Genomic DNA, 20,345 nt, shown 5'->3' on the forward strand with positions numbered 1-20,345 from the left:
AACAATCACATCGGAGGCTTCACGTGTCCAGGAAGTCTCTGCAGCCGCCAAGTTTCGACTTGTAGGAAAAGTAGTGTTTGAGTGACTAGTAACTAATTCTGACACTGCTTCGGCAGTCAGTGCTGACACGCCAGATTTCCATGGGGGCATCTCCCTCAGACCGTTTTATTGATAATTAGAGCCGGTCGATTCTCCAACCTCCGGTTCACCTCGGTCCAAAACCGCCCCCTCAAATACGGCGCAGCAGTTTGCCCGCTCAGCTGATCTGCTTCATCAATGTAAAACACAGAGATCATTAGACAGCTAAGCTGTATCACAGATCTTCCTGCTTAGCGTGAGCGCCGAGCGAGCGCACGCACGAGCTCGTACAGTACGTCCAGATACTTATGGACGCTCATCTGCACACAAGTGTGTAAATGGTCATCTGTGTGCGTGTGTGTGTGTCTGTGTGTGTGTGTGTGTGTGTGTGCTAAACTGTGTGTGTAGGCGTAGGGGGAACCTGATCTGGTCTGTGTGGGAGGAACCGGTTCCTTTTTCCACAGCTCAGACAGACGGCCTGCTAGAGAGATCAGACTCTCAGACTAACTGGACCAGAAGTCATTAGGACACACTAGACACACACAGCACTTTTTTTTTTTTTTTTTTTTTTTTTCAAAACTATAGCTTCCTCTTGAAGGAAAAAAAATCTCAGCAGTAAGATTATCTGCATTTCATTGGCTCATAATAGAACTGAGATATTTTAAACAAGACGCACAGCGCTTTTCAAAATCTTTGTCTCAGGAACCAAAGAGCAGCAGGGACTACTTATACTGAAGCTGCGTCCTGAGATTTCATCTTTTGTTTCCTCGTGTTCCGCTTGGGGGGGAAAAACCAGCTCTGGCACTCAGGTTTAAGGGCATTTCAGATGTAATATGCCAGAACTTCATTATGTCTCTCGAATAAGCGATTCTCCAGAAGATTTCGCAACTATCTTCAGTCCAGGCTTTTAGTTCTGTACGACTCCTCTTAAAATCCATCTTTTCAACTCTTATCTCCAAGTGTCCTCCAGACTATCCGGAGATATTTTCCACTGTTTCGATGCTGAGTATGGTTTTGTGTTGTTTGTCAGAGGACGCACACAGTGAAACCAGCTTTGTTTTCCACTTACAGCTGCGCGCCGGGGCAGTTCGGATTCTTGTTGGTTGTTTTTCTTCACCCAGCACTTGTCACTGTAGGAAAAAAAATGTTTCCATAATTGGCACCTTCAGTCACCGAAACGGCTTGTTAGAATTGTTCAAATGATTTGGGAACATGGAGCAGGCAGCACAGCGGTTAGCCTGGATGGTTCATTTACATTTGTCTTAATGGTGGAAAATGAGCCGAGAAGTGCTGTTATGTGGCTTAAAATGTTAAACGAGGACACCAGAGACGTTGACAGATTTTTATTGCTCTTAAGATAAGAAGAAAATAAATTAGGAATAAACTTCCCTCCTTTCTCCTTCTCATCATTATAGATGCTTTTATTTATTTTTTTTATCTTTTGCTGCAGCGTAATCTCTTTAATTTACTGTCTGTCCATTTGCAATACAAAGAGCAGCATTTCACAGGGATTATTTTCTGTTAAGAAGGTAAAAATATCTGTAAAGACAACGAGAGAAAGTGGGGATGGCAAAGAAAAAAGTGAAAGAACAGTCGGTAAAAAGCAGAGAGATGAATGAACGGATCAATAGAAAGATAAACGGGTGATAAGATAGAGAGACGAGGCTGGAGGAAAGCCAGGCAGTGTGTGGCTCCACACACTGGAAAGCCATCACCTACCAGACTCTGGCCAGTGGCACTCCAGGGAAAAGAGGGGAAGAGCAGCGGAGGAGAGCAGAGAACAAGCATGTGGAAAGGTAAAAAAGAGGACAGCGAAGGGACGGAGGCAGATGTCCAAGTAGTCGTACCTGCAGATTCAATTTGGATTTTTTTGATTTTTCTACCTTTGCTTGCCTTTCTCTTTACTTCCTAAACGTTTCTCGTCCATCCTGTCTTCCACCCTTTCACCAGCGTGGAGGAGACAGACTTAGATAAAGATAAAAATCTTAATTAGGTATTTGTGAGCTCCTGGCAGTAAAACATAAAGGAATCTTACTGACACACACTCACTGATTGACCTTTGAATTTAGGGACACACTGATACTACTTCCTTAAAGTACGAGTACAAGTACGAGTACTAACTTCTAGCTCAGGGGTCTGCAACCTTTATTTTTGTCTCTCTCCATCAAACTAAATTTAAACAGTGCTGTAAAACACATTTAATCTTTAAATGGAGGCTGACACAGCTCTTAACGTTTCATATTTTGCTTTGCTATACAAACATAAACTGTGATGAAGTTTCAGTTGTAAATATTTCATTACATTTCTGCTGTTTTTAGAGGTTTCAACCTTCCTTTTCTGCATTTCTGAGACAAAGTTGACATTTTAGCTTTTTCAACCATTTTGGCTCTTTTTCAAAGAGTCTCGTCCTGTTTTACTTTTAGTTTTGTGTTTTTCTAATCTGTTCTTACGATTTTCTTCCCAATTCCTTGTGATTTGAGCGATTTCCCCTGCATTTTAGCCAATTTAGTTGTGCTTTATCTAAAAGCTTTTTAGCCAAGAGTTAAAAGTGCTTTTCAAAATGTCTTTCTGTGAGTGTATAAAATGAAAATGAGATAGAAATGTTTGTTTAGGTATCGTTTTGTGCAAGGTTCAGGGAGCCTCTATGCCGCAGGTTGCAGAACCCTGATCAGCTTCTTCACATGAAAGTTGTGAGACTTAAGAGTAGAAACCACATATAAATAAAACTCACTTCCAGATATACAAACTGTTTATTTGTAACCTTGAGTTTTTTCTTTCAGAAATTATTATTCAAAACAACCAAATATCCAGCAAATGTCTTGTAATGCCATAAACTGCCAATAGCCAATGGTTTGTACCTTGAAAACAATGCGCATAGTTTGTCCAAACAAAAAGTCATATAATTGTTAAATAACATAGTTTCATTATATAATGTTATGTCACATAAATATACATTTATATTTCAGTTTACACATTAATAACCCTCAGTTTGATGAATACAATCTTGTGGCTTTTAAGTGTTTTCTGATGATGTGCCATAAGTTCTTTAGGTGAAAAGTCGCCGGACAACACAGTGGAAAGTCTCTTTAATGTGTTGTTGAAAAAGTATCATTCAACTTTTCAAAACTCGAAAGACAGAATCCCCAAAAAGAGTTATCAAAAATGTTCCTTTAAAAGTCCTGGAAGTGCTACTGGAGTCCTGGAAACGTCCTTGAAACGCACCACTTCGTTCAGGCTTCAAGTCGCAGCGATTCTCAAGCCACTGTCAAAGTGGCGAGTGTTTTATTTGTGTCCTCATTGTTAGCTTCTGATCGCCGTCTTCCTGTCTCTGTCTTTGTTCTGCAACAGAGAGAAACACCACGGCACATCAGCAAGGACTCAACATTCAGTCAAGAGCAAATCTGAAATATGCTTCTGTGTGGAGAACCAAGATTTATTAACAGTAGTAACGAGTGATGGTCAAAATATATGAATGCTATAAAGTGAAGAATCTTTATCCTCCCCGAGGGGACAATCAGCTCCACAGGTAGTGGAACTGTACAGCCAAGAGATTTTAATGTGAAACTAGAACAGGAAGTGGCAGCATTCATCCCAACAAACGGAGAAAAGGCTTCACCTGCCTCCTACAGAGCTGAGCTGTTTACCAGCTCAGGACTCGGGCTAAAAAACAAAAACTCTTTGTGAAGAACATTCGGGGATTGGTTTCATGTTGGAAGATGTTCTTGAATGTTGAACTGAATTGTAAATGAAAGACTGTCAAAATAGCGTTTCCATTCATCCATCTCCTCTCTTGCTTTATCCAAGAGCTGCAGGGTGAGTACGAGACACACACACACACACACGCACGCACACACACACACACACACACACACACACACACACACACACACACACACACACACACACACACACACACACACACACACACACACACACACACACACACACACACACACACACACACACACACACTAATTTACTTGTTTTCATCCAGGGAAGTCGGCCTTTAGCATCAAATAACCTGTAGGAATATTCCGTATAAAGTATAGAGTTACAGCACTTGCTACATTAAATGTAATTATGTGGATCAATCTGCAGAATAGCTCTGATTTTGAATCTCAGGCCCGTTTTCACGACGTTTCAAGTGAAAACGCATCGATTTTGTTTCAGAAAAGTTTAATGTCAACATTTTGAAAATCCGATCCTTTTACACAGAAATGGCAGAAACGCTGAAAAAGTTGTTGTTATCATGCCAGGCCACTAGTGGGTGCTGTTGATTGTTTTTTGTATTGCACCAATGACAACACACTATCAACAATGGTGAGCACACGGACGTTCACGACGTAGTTGAATTGTGATTCTCAACTATAAAACTACCAGATCCCAGGAGAATATGGACTGGGAGTCATGACACTCTGTCGGCGGCCATTGTTGTTGTCCATCTACTGAGCATGTGCAGAAGAACTGTTTACTACAGCCGTGGCGCTCATGTGCAGTAGCAAGTATTTTTCAAAAAACTGCATTTTCCAAGGAGAGACGGGTTCGTGGTGTTTACAAAAGTTGTGTTTTCAGTGGCTCCGAGCACCGTTGTCGTTACACTGACTCCTTAAAAGGCAACGAAAGTTTTCCATTTTCACTTGTAAATGTCACGGTGTAACGGCCTAAAACTGAAAGTGGACAAAGGCGCCTCAAAATGACTACATAATGTATAAAATGGAAAAATGGGAAGGGGAAAGGGTACTGGGTGGGTGGATGGATGGCTGGATGGGTGGATGGGTGGATGGATGGATTGTCTTTTTCCAAACCTCCATGTGACATCAGCTCTGTATTATTTCGGCGTCTCATGATGCTGTTTACACTTCTATTGTTCTTTAGTCAGCAACGCAGAAAGCTCCTGTGGTTTTGGATGTGATCTGCTCCTACTTACTGAGAAAGTCAATTAGACTTGACTGCATCTTGTAAACTGACGTAAACACGTTCTGCACGGTAGCGCGCGGCATTAACTGTGGCGGCTGGCGGCGACAATGCCCCCCCCCCCCCTTAATTCGGATGCAGCCCGAAGATTGACGTGATCATGGAGCGATTCGTGGCAACGCTGCACGATGATATGCTTCTCATTTATCTGTGGTATCAGAACAGAGCAGCCTCCATTTCCTGGCTGGTCGAGGGAACTTTCTCTATCTGGCCAGGAAAATAACATCACATTTTCCCTCTTCACCTAACCTCTTCCCGGCTCGCTCCTCAGGCCATCCACCACCGGCCTGGGATTGCAAGGGATTTTTTTTTGATTGAACACTCCATTGAGTGATGTGCAACACTCATCCTGGTTGCCGCTTTGGGAAATATTTCCAGGGCTTAAGCTGCAAACTTATTGCAAATGACCCCGCTGCCATTGACTGAGAGACGTGTGAATAAAGTCCTCCTTCGCTCCTGTCCTCTGCTGACTTCTCTCCTCCTCTCACTCATATCGTCTCCGCTAGCCGTGAGCCCCCCCCCAACCCCCCCAACCCCCCCAACCCCCCCAACCCCCCCGCTCCCCAGCCCAACACCTGTTACACATTTCCTCCCAGACTGAGCACAAGGTGTAGGTGTTTGGAAAAAATCCGCTTGACTGACATCAACAAAGGTGGGTAGGTGTTTGGAAGGGTATCGGGCCGTAATGAGAGAATGATCTCACAGGATTTGGACAGGAATCGTTCCTCCCACTGATTGAGGTGAGCGTGAGGAGAAACTGGAACTATTATTGTCAATGCTTCCTCCAGCTGGACTGGACAGCAGGAGTCATTACTAGATTCCCTTCTCCAGGACAGGGATCGGCCTCATTGTGTGGCAGAGTGGAGCAAGTCAGAGGAGAAGTATGAGGAAGCAGGGCAAGAAGATTTAACGGCCGATATGAAAGACAAAATCCAGATAAGATGGATAATCTTTCAGTCTTTTATGTGAACGAGCGGCGCACACCGTCGCCTCACAGCTGGAAGACGCGGCCGTGCTCACGACTCTGTGCTGGAACGCGTCGTGGAAAACTGGAGGTCTTTATCGGTGGAAGGGAAAAGTACTTAAGGTGCACAGATTGCAGAAGGTGGCTACGTTTAAAGAGTCTGAAAAGTGAATGATTGACCAAATTACATGAAATTATGGTGGGATCAGTGTGGATGAGAGCGTCGGTGACAGTGGTGGTGGGGGCGGCTCAGCTGCTTCAGACAAAATAAAAGGTGGGTGGGGGTGGGGGGGGTGGGGGGGGGTCCAGGGTAGGCCGGGTCGTCAAAACAATCTCCTGAAGACTAATAGGGCATGGTCGGATGACATCCCCGCTCTCTGTTCTCCTTCCAAACACACACACAGATGTACATACCGGCGGCGTCCCCGGGGGGCGATCTGTCCGACACTAATATGATTACCTGATGATGTTTGCTTTAGATACGATATGATGATATTACCATCCTCGGACAATATTATTGTACCATCGAGGCCAACGCAGCCTGTCTACAGCAAACACTTTCCCCACGGCGTCTTATCAAGTCCACAAATTAAACCTTCGCTGTTGCTTTTCCGAAACTCAATCCTGCCGTCCCCTTCACCTACAGCTGAGGACTTTCCGTGCCTGTTTCCGTCTTATTCCTGTGTTAAGCCGTTCTGTCAAATACAAACATCTAATTTAGTCTCTGGCTGCGTGTGGACAGGAATGACTGGCTGGAAAAAATAATTCCTCTTTGGGCACCGGCCCGCCGTCGTATAAGAAGACTGGTATTTAAGCATGAAATGAAAACGGGTAATATCCCTTTAGTCTACCCAGTGAAAGTATGCAAGTGTGCGTCAGCACCTCCGGCGGATTATAGAAACCGTAATTACCCTCGTAAATGATCAGTGATTTGAAAATAGTGGACACGCATTAAAATCCTGCAATAAGTAACACATTAGGGATTAAAATGGAGGCTAACTAGCACTGCAAAAAAAAATAGTCTTCAGGAAGTCATAATGTGGCCTGGACACGACACATATTCATGTTCTCTGTGGCTTCGGGCATCGCGATGGTCTCACAAACACTTGATTAACCCCGGATTGCCCAATCAGACGAACGCATTTTGAAGTGCTGTAACAACGACCCCGAAACGAGCCTCAGATGACCTAATTCTGCTCCTCGGAGTATTAACCATCACATCGGCATCGGTAGATAGGGTGTTTCTTAAAAAGGGTTTTCCAGTGTCGTCGCTCTCTCTCTCTCTCTCCCTCTGGCTCTGCCTCGCCGCAGTTTGGTTTGAATTTGCTCCGTGAGCAGGCGGCTCCCCGAAGACCAAATGACAACAGAATGATAGTTTTCCTAATAGATTTTGTTAGTTATCTGACCCGACTTCTTCTGTTGGTGTTAAATTAGGCTTTAACTGCTTCCATCTGCGTTGAGAATACACAGACAGGTCCTCGCTCGGAGGCACACAGTCCGACACACAGCCTGGCTTTCACTCACACACACACACACACACACACACACACACACACACACACACACACACACACACACACACACACACACACACACACACACACACACACACACACACACACACACACACACACACACACACACACACACACACCACCACCGATGTGCATACCTTGAGATACGGAGCTCAAAAGACACAAAGCGTCAACTCCCAGTCAGCATTATGAGTAAATGAGAGTAATTTAGTTTTCATCTCTGACCCTGAAAGCTCCGCGCACGACAGTGACGTAACTCTTCTTTTTTATTATTTTATTTCCACTGAAAACAGACTAATTTCCAAATAACTGTAAAGCCCACAGTCATTAGTGCGCCTGTGCACATGTCCCATCCAGGCATTTAGACCCTCTTTAGGCGCACGGTTCATTTGATGTCTGTAAAGAGGCGACGTGTAGTTTCAGCGCCGTCTAAAACCAACTGTCCAGACGGCAGGATGGATAGCTGAGTTGATTATCCCACTGAGTCCCTGGCAATGTCTCTCTCTCTCTCTCTCTCTCTCTCTCTCTCTCTCTCTCTCTCTCTCTCTGCTCTGTGTTTGCACAACTTCCTGCACACCATTAGTCTAGAAAGTGTTGAAAGCACAGTCGTGATCCAGAGCTCCTTAACCAAGTAATCATATATGAGGCCTTTTCAGGAGGAGCGGGGGGGGGGGGATGCTGTCTAGAAAGAGGCCGTCTGGCTGAAGAAGAAAAAAAAGAAATGCTTTTGATAAAAGTTTCTGTGCGAGTGGCACGCTGGACGCGAGCGTGTGCCCACATGTGTGTGTGTGTGTGTGTGCGCCTGTGTCATGTGTGTGGGTGTGAGTGTCAGCAGGGAGGGCGTGCCACAGAGCGCGGTTTCCAGGCTCCTTTAACATCGCCATCAAAGCCCCGAGTCAATGTGTTTCTAATAGCAGCAGCTGAATTAAACACGGGCTGTACAGCCTCAGCAGAGGATAAATCATTTACAGAACAATTAGCTCATTTGTTGCTGCGCTCCGCGCTGCCGATGACTTCCAGACACGGACGACGACGTGTGCGAAAGCGTGTGTACGCTACACGAGGCCCGCGTAAATACTCACAACGCGTGCACGCTCTCGTTACTGTCTTATCGTTCGTCTGCTCTGCGTTTTCCCTCACAGGGACAGACGAGATCAGTCGCTTTTTAGTTGCAGGCTGCAGTTTTAGTAGCGCTCTCTTTCCATCCACCCACAAAAAAAAATAAAAAATCATCGCACATATAAAAGTTTTACAGCAGCAAAGATGTAAATCACGACACATGGAGCAGTTTCACTTCAAATTAGACGTCTCTCTTTTTTTTTTTTCCCCCTTTAAATTCCAAATAAATAAATCTGGGTTGTGCCTCCAAATGCTTGTAAACTCATCTGAGTGTGACCATTTCAAAAGGAACAATGGTCTAATTACAGTGACCACACCGTCAGTATTATGGTGATCGTATGTTTGACTTAAAAAAAATGTTTTTTTTTTTTTTTTATAAGTGTGTTTCCAAATGTAGCACAACTCATCAGATGAGTGTCTTTTTTTTTTTTTTTTTTTAAATTCAAATATCGGAAAAATGCTTTTTGCTGTCACGGCCAGCCTTAGAGGAAAAACTTCGACATGGCTGCTGTTACTGGCAGACAAACGGACATTTCTATTTAGTTTTGTCTGAAAAATAAATTGACCATCTTCGTTTTATGATCCAAATGAAACGCGCCACGGCGGAGGAGCAAGGTGTGAAGAGTGACGTGGCATGAAGGCAGCCGAGGACAGATTTGTGCCTTAAAAAAACAAACAAAAAAAAAAAAACATTTCACATTAGAAAATTCCTGAAAGGTCTTTAAATGAAGTTTTCAGGGTCATTGAAGGTGACTCCAACCAAAACAAAATTCAAAAAGCTGCACACGCGATGCGTTTCTGTTGTGTGGTGCGTTCAGGCACCTGACTGCAAAGCGGAGAGAGGCCTTGCACAGGATGTCTGCATCAATCAAGTGGACAGCGCAGGGACTTACAGAGCGCCCAGCTCGCCTCCATCCTCCAGCCTCTCAGCTCCGCACATCTCATTCACAGATGTAGCCATCAGAGCGTCCGGCGCCTTTTGTTTTGTTTTGTTTTTAACTACAGCTATCAAAGGCACGCGATACGAGCACGCACACGATCAATGAACAGTGAAGAGCGAAAAGTCCCTCGTAGCTTTAACTGTCCACGGAACTTCAACGTGAAAGAATTTTGTGCAGAATTTTCTAATGCAATCACCAGTTCATCTGAATAAATGTGTTTTGGTCCTCAAGTTCATTATTTAATCAGTTGTCAGAAAAGTAACTCTAAATATTCTATAAAACTGAATATTACTCAGACGATAATATCCTCACAAAGCTGTATTTGTTTTTTTCCTGAGCCAAGACCTTTTGTTACTCTGAGTGGTGACGAAGCGAAATATAATTATTGTACGTATTCGATATCATTCGAGTGTCTGTACTGTACTTGAGGATTTGTTTTCTGATGACTTTAATATCTGAACTTTCTCCAAACTGGCTCATCAGTTCTAATCTGTGCACGACCATTCAGAGTTACAGCGAAGCTGCAGTGTGTGTGTGTGTGTGTGTGTGTGTGTGTGTGTGTGTGTGTGTACACGCAGATGGCCCACCCATTAAGATGCCTCAGAAAAAGATGTCAGATCCCAGTACTTCAGAGTCCGTTCTTTCTTTTCTCATTTTAGTGAAGTAAAAAGTTGAAAATCTACTTTTCAAACAATAAACTTTACTCCTATTTCAGTAAAGAATGTGACTCATTTTACTGAATTAGCAAACGGCTGAAATGAAATACTCACATGTCCTCCAACTGTTTGAAATCAATTTCAGGCTTTTCAGGAGTGAACACACACACACACTGCTAATGAAAGCACATTAGTATTCACACCCCATGCTCCTCTGAATATGTAAAGTTTAATAGCTCTCGCTGTGCAGTAGTCATTACTAACGCCACTGTTTGTTTTGAAACGGTTATCCTGCACATACACTTATAATAGGAGGAAATGAGCGTATGCTTTTCTCGCCCTCAGCCTCTCGCGCGCTGCAGAGAAGTGGAAGCCGCTCTGAGCAGGCCTGACAGCTGTGATGAACCTCAATGACCAGAAAAACATACAAAGGGAGAAGTCAGGACACACAGGCTCGTTTTACCTTCCCAATCGTTTCCGCTCCGTAATCACCGGCACCGACTCTGCCCTTCGGCGCACTTACATACAGCAGAGCCACTTTTCCAGGGAAAAAGAAACGCTCCCGGGCTCTGCCAATCACTGTTAACCATTTACGTGCTCGACGCGGTCTGAGAGCGGCGGCACCTCAACACAGAGACTCTGGTATCACCGAGTTATCATGATAAACCTCTCTGCTCATGAGAAATGGCTCAAAGAGAAAGTACTGTCTTTTTTTATTTTATTTTTTTATATTGTTAAATCTACACCAACAAAGTATTAATGACGATCCACAAGGCTGTTAATGGTACACAAACCATCAGCTGTATGTACTCACTACAGCAAATATTGATTGTTCCTCACTAGAAATGAATCCACATGCTTTGTTTGCCGTTTATCAGAACTGAAATTCACAGGTTTTTTTTGACAAAAAAACTATTAATGATACTGTGTAGTTGTGTTTTGTCGATAAGTGTCTCGCCTTCATATAAATGGATCTGGAATACAAGCATTAGTAATATGAAAAACAATGAACTCGTCACTTGTAATTGTGAGAAGGTAAACCTGAGGAGGTTTTTTATACCTCTTGACATTTGTTTTTGTTTCTCTTACATCAATAAGACGACGTTTCCCTCAGGTTGATTTTTTCCTTTCTCCTCTTTGGCGACTCCGGTTGTCGGGTCCGAGCGAGGGGATTATTGGAAGGTAATGACTTTCACGTGGGTCAACGTGTCGGAGCGGGACAGTGGCTGTGTTTGGTCTGACTGCGCTCACGAGTGAGAATACTGCCGCTTTTTTCAGCCAGCTAACAGGAAACAGCATCATGTGACTGACAGCAGGTGACACACACCCAGTCGAGGCGCTTTGACATGACAACGTTTTCACATTGTCTCCTGCCCAGCGTGCATTTCTCAGCTGACAGCCGTAGATAGTATTACACAGCTCCTACTGACAGCTCTGACCTCCGTCAGACTGATCGATATGCACAGGCCTGGTGGAGGGGGTGGGGGAGGTGGGTGGGTGGGTGGGATAGACGAAACGAACTTAAAGGCGGAGAAGAGGGAATAATAAGAGGAAAGACAGAAGAGAGAAGGAGACAGGTCTCAGACTAGTTATCTCCCAGCTGAGGGTGTCTGGGTTTGGACACCGAGGACGTCTAGGCTTTCGCACAAGTTCAGAGGGGAGGTGGGGGGGTTGAGGGGGGGGGGGGGGGTGGGGGGACTCACACTGCTGAGACCCAGCTTATCCCTCAGCTAAGGGGTCTCTGGGTTTAGACACTGAGGAGGGTATTAGCTTTCACACACTGCTGGGGTGAATGGGGGAGTCTGCCAGATGTCAGCTCCTTGCCCATAAATCCTGCTAAATGGGCAGCAGCGAAGGGTGAGAGGGGGAAAGTTGAGCGGACGTCACCTCTCGATCATCTTCGGTGTCTCTGGGTGTTTAGTCAGAATCCGAGCCGGACTCGCCTAGATTTGATTTCACCGAGCGTATGTCGATGCTCTGCTGTTATTTCTCCTTGATGGCTTTCTTATGCGAGTGTTCTTGATTAAGACCAATTTCCTGTACTGAATCAATCAAATGGGGGCAGAAACTCACACCGGGTGAGGTTCTCTTTGTCTGTATTAAAGTGGATGAAGTGTGGAAAAATGTGGCAGTGAAGTTTAATCATAGCTTTGTAACTCAAGAGAGAGAGAGAGGAAAAAAAAACTGTATTCACCCAGCTTTGAATATTACTTTTCCCTTTTCATGTGCTTGTACTTCGAGTTGTGACATTCAGCTTCAAGGGAGTCAGCAGCTAATTGCAAACTCCCAATCCGTGTATTTCAGGTCACCTCTTCAGCAGTTATGATTAAAACCTTCTTCTATTCGGACTGACGTCAATACATTCTTGAAATTATACACATGGTTTTGGATGGATTTCATGAGCTCCCGGTCATAAATCTCACTCGTTGCATAAATACCCTTGTAAACTTTACATTCATATTTTTAAGAAGGAAAAAAAAAAAAAAAAAAAAAGACAATATGGTTGTGCAGAATTGGCCTGCGAGTCGAGTGACCCACCCCTCTGCTCCACAGAAAAACAATCTCCTCTATGGACTCACTCATTCTCACTAAACCACCTTGAACTCTGGAGCCACCTGTTTGAGTATAAAACCGACCCCCGGACGCACAGCAATGCGCAGTCCTTCACCCCCAGAGGACGACTTTAAAAGAGCTTTTTCTTTTAAAGTCCCCCGGGGCCAGTTGGATTTACAGGCACAGTCACTGATCTCAGGTCAGCTTTAAATACTGAACTGACCACCACACTGTGATTCAAACTGATGTCATTGTGTTTTTCTACTTTTTGTTTTAAAATAATTTAAGAAAATTGAATAAACGTGCATTTTTCCAACTATTTAAAAGATTCAAAAAAATTTGTTTGTACTTCTGGGTAATGAATCTTAGTGTATTATTAGTTTAATGAAAACCTAAATGGAAAAAATGGATTTTCAAAGTGTTTTCACATACTCAGATTCCAGTGGGGAAAAAAATCCCTTTTACACCAAAACTAAATGTCCACATTTAAACCATGAGGACTTTGATATAATTAATTTTAAATAATTTAATATTCACCTATGATGAATGTCTTTCTGAAACTTTTTGAGGTGATCAGATCAAGGTGGTTTGGATCCGTCTCCTTTAATCTTTAATTTATCAATTAAGCCAATTATTTTCCTCCTATTTCATCAATCACAAGAGGCGCCATGTCCCATTCAGTATTATTGTATGTGGACGACACATTAGTTTTCATGGAAGATGCTCAACAAGCTCATTCTCATGTCTTGAAACTATTAGAACCTGCCAGGATTTAAGGTTAATTTAAGCTCTGATCTCGATTAATGCTGCTAAGATTAAGAATTCTCTCCCCCTCACATCAACGTCACTCTCAGTTTCAAGAGATGGAAACATCTGCGTCACTCCCGGCTCACTTATCAGTCATAATAAACATGGTTTATCTCTAATCTGACTGATATTTCTTAATCATTTGTTGTCTCTGCTCACCATTTTCCTTTGGTTGCTGAGGCAGAAGGTACAGATGTGCTTTGGCTGAGCCGATTGGTCGGATCCGCGGGTGGGGGAGGAGCTGACGTGGAAGAACGGAGGTGACGGAGCGTGGCACGGCTGCCCGTCATGAAGCCCCTCGCCCAGGAGCAACACGTTCCCCAGATGGCTGATGTAGCTGCTGGCCAGGCGTAGCGTCTCGATCTTCGACAGCTTCCTGTGAAGATATAGAATCATGAAAAACTTTGATAAATAGTTTTAGAACAACAGCATGAGTGTATTAATGTATTACAAAATAATATTTTGACCTGAAAGCATCTTAAATAGTGAAATCAAAGGCGAGTCTCAACAGCGATTAAAAAGCTTGTCATCCCAGTCTGAAGCTGGATTATATATCAGATTATGTGGCTGCGTTGTCTCAGGTGAGTGTGTACCTGTCGGCGGGCTCGGTGGGGATGAGCGTGCGCAGCGCCGTGAACGCCGTGTTGACGGAATTGGTGCGATCCCTCTCCCGCGCGTTGGCAGCAGTCCTCTGGCGACCTTCCCCGAGCGGAGACAAGCCCGGGGGGGCCAGCCTCCCGAGCATGCCCCCACCTCCCCCTCCCCCCATCAGTCCACCGACACCAACACCGACACCGACGCCTCCTCCTCCTCCTCCCACTCCCACTCCCACTCCCCCGCACAGCTTCCTCTTCCTGTTCATCTTGATGTGAAAGGCAGATGGCGACGAGGAGGACAGGCGGAAGTTGGAGGAGCTGCTGGTCCGGTCCTCGGAGCCCGAGCCCTCGCTGCCGTTGTCCTCGTCGTCTTCGGAGAGGAGCGCGATGTCGCCGTACAAGAAGCGGCCCGCGGGAGGCGCCGTGCGCAGCATGGCGAATGTCATCTTCACCGCGAGCACGTGACAGCTGTGGAGACTTCCTCCAGGCGAGGAGCGCTCTGCAGATGCTCAGCTGCTCGCCTCACTTATCTGAAGGCGCTGAACTGAGTCTGTCTGGTGCTGTGATATCGGTCCCAAACACCTCTGGTCTCTCAAAGAACTTTAACGGACAGGTGAATCACAGGTTTCTCATGTATGTCTGGATTGAGTTTGGTTTTCAGGTCTCTCAGCACGTTGATCCTAAAGCGGCGGTCGACATCAGAGCTGCTGTCGCAGGTATCTAAAGGTTCTGCGTCCTTAAAAATATTCTCGTCTCTTGATTGATACAAAAAAAAAAATCCAAAATATGTGTTTCTCCTTCAATTACTCCTTTGGAATAGATAATAATTGCATGGTCAAAAGAGACTAAACTAAATTGAATCTACTCTTTCTATATTCGTCCTTTAAGTCCCAAAAGCCAAACTGGCAGAAGAGTTTTCTGTGCCGACAGCTTGACTCTGTTTGTCGCTCTCCCCGGTCTTTCCCTCTCCCTCTGCCTCTTTGCTCCACGTGTGCCTGCAGCCTGAGTGTTTCCGTCTGTCCCTGGTCTTATAGCCTGTGGGAGGGCCGGGGGACCGCGGGGCTCCTCCCCCTGAGCGGCCCGGGTCCCTCGGCTGCTGTCGAGAAGCAGGCCAGAGAGACCGGAGGCAAGAGGCGAGCCATCAACAGAAGTTTGTTTTGGCTGCACGCGGACGTCTTCCAGGGAAAATCCACCCGAAAACAGAGTTTGCATCACCCGTGGAGCCCTCGGAAAGTCACAGTCCAATCAATGTGGAGGGGAAAAAGAGAGATAGAGCGCTGTCTTCAGGCTGGAGCAATAAAGCCATCATGTTGAAGGGTGCAACCACATATCACATTCATCTGGTTCTGAGTTTTCCCCCAAAAAATGTGAACAAAGGATGTAAACTCAAAGATTAATGAAGTATCAGAAAGAAGTTAACAATCCTTCTCTAAAATCCTGTCTGTGGGCTTAAATACAGAAAGTTTATCCACATAAGGAGGCATTCTCCTTTCGCTACACCAGGGACGTGGATTTAAGAATGGCTTCTTGCCGGACAGTAACAAACTGTGAAATTAACACTTTGTGGTAAGGATTTGTTGTTTTTTTAATTTGCTGCGTTGTCTTTCCTCCCGTGCCTGTGTTTGTCCCTGAACGCGAGGCGGTGCAGCCACAGAGCCGGGAGCTGACAGCCCGTGATGACGTTGGGGAATACAGTTTACTCGGCCACGGACGAAGCCTTTCATCAGCGCGAGCCGCGTCACCGAGCCGCGCGACCAGTCGTTTAGCCTCCAGGGACCCAGAACTCTCGGGGTGGAGTGTTTTGGTGACGAAGGCGAGGTCCGTGGGTTTGTAGCGGGGAGCTGCTAGTTTACTCACTCACACTCCCTTCGACGATCTGTCTTCCTCTCAGCCGAGGGAGAAAAACGAGAAGCGACAGCAGAGGGAGCGAAGGCAGATGAGAGAAGGCAGACAGGAGAGGGAGTGAGATAATGAGAGGCAGAGCAGAATAAAAGCTCCATCAGTGCATCATGAAGGGATCCGATTTGACTCTGCTTTTATACTTAAGGTTTCAGGGATTATATTAGCAATCATCTTCCAGCTCAGTTCTTATTTCCAATGCAACTGACTGACCTTCGAATTTGACTTCCTGCTAGAAATGCACGGCGGTTAAAAGTTGACATCCCACGTAAAAAACTCAACTATGAAGTCCGTAATCCTCAGTAGTACCTCACTGAAAACTCTAAACCCGACTGCCATTGCTGGTATGCCTCCTTTGTGTAGATTGGCAACAGAAAGTTGCTGCTGAAAAGTAATAGCACAATGAATAATCTGTCAGGGTTACACAATGTTACAGGCAGCATTCATCACTCTCCTTTTCCCTCTTCTGTTCATATCCCTCCGTCCCTCCCCCCCTCCCTCCTCTCCGTATCAATCCCTTCAGCTTCAGTGTTTATGCTGTGGCGTGGAGAGAATGAACAGCAGCCAATGTTGGTTGATTAAAGTACACAGAGGACTCGGAACGATGGGTAAGCTCTCGGTGGGCATCCAACCTCGGTCCGGATAAAGAAAACAAAATGTGGATAACATTTCTTCGGAAATCAAATATTCAGAGTGGAAGAAGGTTAAAAACAGAAAAGCATTAGTTTTTGGCTCTTAACGAGACCTTGAAACCAAACTGGAGTACTTTCACCCAACATCGAAATATCTATTGAGAGATTGATCTTCAGTTGCAGAACTTGTCGGGTAATTGAAGCATGTTTCAGCTAACAGCTGGATCAGAGAGCAAGACAAAGAGAGACAGCAGCTCTGAGGCCCCCGACACAACAGTCCAGATGAAAATGAAGTGTTCTTGTGTTTAGACGGCAACAATTTGACAACGATGTCCGGTTACACAGAAGCGCTGAATGGGATGTAGCGCACAGAGAACAATACGCTATGTATATTAAAACTGGAAGTACACAGACTTTTGTTATGGTCAGATGACCGGGTTGGATTGTTTCAACTTTCAACTGTAAAACTATAAACTCCCCGTCCACATTGTCCCGGGAGTCATGACACTCTGGAGGCAAACGTTGTTGTTATCGTCCAACTACTGCGCCTGTGCAGAAAAACGATTCACTACATCCACAGCAGTGAATTCAAAAAGTTGCATTTTCTCTGTCTACATAGAGATGTGAGCTGGAGTGTTTTCAAAAAGTTGTGGTGTCCCCTGATTACACGGAGAGGGAGGCGGAAAGTTATGTAAAAGTTCTACCTTAGGAGCTGTTTTCAAAAAGTTGTGTTTTCAGCAAATGGACCCCAAAACAGAACAAAAGATTTCTGTTTCCGAGTTGCCATGTAAACGGAATTTGAAGCTCCCCAACTTTTGTGTGCGACAAAAGTAAGTGACTCATGCAAACGTCAGTGATTGTTACTGTATTAGGAATTTCATCAAAGTAAGCGGTTACTGACAGGTTGCTACCAAGAGTTATGGCGTCACAGAAACACTTTACACTTTGTTTTTGTCCAGACGGCAGTAGGCAATGGTACCGCAAACAGACATGCAACAAAAACCAAGGATTACTGCTCGTGTGTCATGTTAGCATTAGGCGGTACGGTTTAAGTTTATGGAAATTTGGCGATCTATTTACATAAATTCTGAACAATCCTCGATATTTAGATTGTCTGTATATTGTGCCCACCACACTCGCGAAAGAGTATTTCCAAACGGGTTGCACTCACTGTGGTCCGTCATTACATGCATTAGCATGATCTTCCACTGATTTGCATCTCCCAGGAGCATGTGGCGGCTGTAACGCAGTATCCATTTCCCTCTCAATCACTGCCCGCAGGCCACAACACATTTCACTGGGCACACTGTCGACTGTGAGCCTTTTCATAATCACACGTCTGGATTTTCCAGAAGAAGGAAAGAGCTACATTATGGCTTAATAATGAGGATATTTACATAAAACTACAGAAAAATGTTGACCCAGGTCCACAGCGCAGCCTCTGGATTCTACATGACGTTGAATATATGTCTCTGTTCGGGAGTAGCAGCTGTCCGTTACTGGGTACGTGAGGAATTACCAAAAAGATTGTGCTTGAGATCACATGAAATCTAAACCTGCTTCATATAAAGACAAATATTTAGGCAGAAAACTCAGGAAGGCTGCAAAACCAGAACAACATGCGCCAGTGGACAGCATGAGCTATATGTGTGTGTGTGTGTGTGTGCGTGTGTGTGTGTGTGTGTGTGTGTGTGTGTGTGTGTGTGTGTGTGTGTGTGTCTGTGTGTGTGTGTGTGTGTGTGTGTGTTTATTCATTTATATAAGTTTCCATATCGAAGACAAAAGACAAAACTGAGACAAAATGTATGTTTGAAAAACATTGTGGAACTGTTTGAAAACGCTCCAGCTCTTGTCTTCGTGGAAACGGGGGAAAGCGCAACTTTTTCAAAATGGCTCCCAAGATGAAACTTCTTGAAAAACATTCTGACCCTGTCTCCGTGGAAACGGGCGGAAATGTCAATTTTTTGAAACGCTGCCACAGTGCAAACTCCCCACGGCCGTAGTAAATACTTCTTCTGCACATGCTCAGTAGATGGACAATACCAACGTTTTCCTCCAGAGTGTCATGACTCCCAGTCCAGATCCTCCTGGGACTTTGTAGTTTTATCTTTGACAATCACCTGGGACAACAGTCCAACTTGGTCGTCTGTCCACTAGAATGTCCATGTTCTCACAATTATCAATGTTTATAGTGTATCGTTCTCTGTGTTCATGTGTATGTGGTTTCATTACAAAAACATACAACAGCGCCAACAAGTGGCCTTGCATGCTAACTACATCATTTTCAGCATTTCAGCCGTTTCCGTGTAAATGGACGTCGTTTTCAAAACATTGTTGTCTAAACACAAAACTTCTCTGAAATGAAAACACAAAAACGATTTCAAAAATCGTTTTCACTTGAAAAATTGTGTTGTGAACTGGAGATTTTCTGAGCAACGTCACAGTGAAAGAGACAGTTTAGCTCTCTATCTACAGTGTATTTGCCCTGTGTTGCATTGGCAACTGCCTTAGTGCCACTTTTCGACAAAGCAGTATTATAGACGGATGAATGAAGAAAGATCATCCCAAACAAAAGCAGAAAACTGGTCAGGATCTGGCTGTAGATTATATTCATTCAGGCCAAGAGACTACCCCATTGCTTAACAAATTTGCACGTAAACAGGGAGAGAGTAATCTCATTGGTTTTATTTTAACTATTCATATCAAAAAGAAGCTTATGAGTAATTAAAACAAAAAAAAAGGACAAACTCTTTTGAGCCACATGCTCAGATTACAGGATTGTAGGACTCCGTCACAGAGAGACAAACACAATAATTAGAGCTACCATCAGTTTAGAGTCAACAATTATCCCAAAATGCACGTTTTTTCTGGGGTTTTTTTTTGACTGTGTGAGTACCTGGAGAAAAACCTATGCATGCTCAGGGAGAACATGCAAACTCAGCACCCTGGTACAAACTGGGGATCTTCTGTCCATGAGCCACCACTGTGAGATTGAATGAAGTAATTGTTGTGATGGTGAAACGAAGAGACTTCAGTAAGTTCAATAATACCACAAACAAAAACAACAAAAGAACATGGGATAAGATCATGAAAATGTTTCCAATGTGCGCCAATAAACGCCTCAGCGTACAACCCCCCTCCTGCCGTGACCAGACTTTGACCTCTCCTCCCTTTAATTTGGAACCGAGTGGCTCCTTTTCATCATGGCGACTCGCACAGTTCCCGGGAATAATGACGGCGCACCGTATGTAAATGCTGAAAATTGAGCGGCGTTCTCCTTTAAAGCGCCGGCCGCAGTAGTGGTGGCAGCAGCAGCACAGTAGTAGAACACCATCTGATAGTCATTACCCCTCCACCTCTCCTCCCCCGCCTTTCTCCTCCTCTCCTCCTCTCGCTTGATACTCCTCTCTCCGCTCAGACGTATTATTCATTAGTCTGATGAAAAACACCCACCAACTTAGCTGGGTCCAACCACACACACACACACACACACACACACACACACACACACACACACACACACACACACACACACACATGGCTGAACTACTTTGGCGTGGGTCAGAGACCTGTCAAAAGTCGGAAGCGGGT

The 20,345-nt window shown here is 44.6% G+C and overlaps 1 protein-coding gene across 1 annotated transcript; it reads right to left on the bottom strand.

Moving 5' to 3' along the window:
* Positions 1-2,811: 2,811 nt before the first annotated feature.
* Positions 2,812-15,227, bottom strand: scxa (scleraxis bHLH transcription factor a). The gene is made up of 3 exons (XM_080470912.1): positions 14,221-15,227; positions 13,787-14,003; positions 2,812-3,417 (listed from the first exon to the last, which is right to left on the bottom strand). The coding sequence occupies exons 1-3, from the start codon at positions 14,667-14,669 to the stop codon at positions 3,379-3,381; spliced, it is 705 nt and encodes a 234-aa protein (XP_080327038.1). The 5' UTR covers positions 14,670-15,227; the 3' UTR covers positions 2,812-3,378.
* Between the last annotated feature and the right edge of the window lie 5,118 nt (positions 15,228-20,345).

This window comes from Lipophrys pholis (assembly GCF_963383615.2).
Source record: "Lipophrys pholis genome assembly, chromosome: 9".
Taxonomy (NCBI): Eukaryota; Metazoa; Chordata; class Actinopteri; order Blenniiformes; family Blenniidae; genus Lipophrys; species Lipophrys pholis.

What these genes read in the sequence shown, in the direction of transcription:
- scxa (XM_080470912.1), bottom strand. Translation starts at nt 14,669, where the DNA reads ATGACATTCGCCATGCTGCGCACGGCGCCTCCCGCGGGCCGCTTCTTG. An exon ending in CCCACCGAGCCCGCCGACAG is followed by an intron (nt 14,004 to 14,220) that starts GTACACACTCAC and finishes ATATCTTCACAG; the next exon opens with GAAGCTGTCGAAGATCGAGA. An exon ending in TCAGCAACCAAAGGAAAATG is followed by an intron (nt 3,418 to 13,786) that starts GTGAGCAGAGAC and finishes TCTCTGTTGCAG; the next exon opens with AACAAAGACAGAGACAGGAA.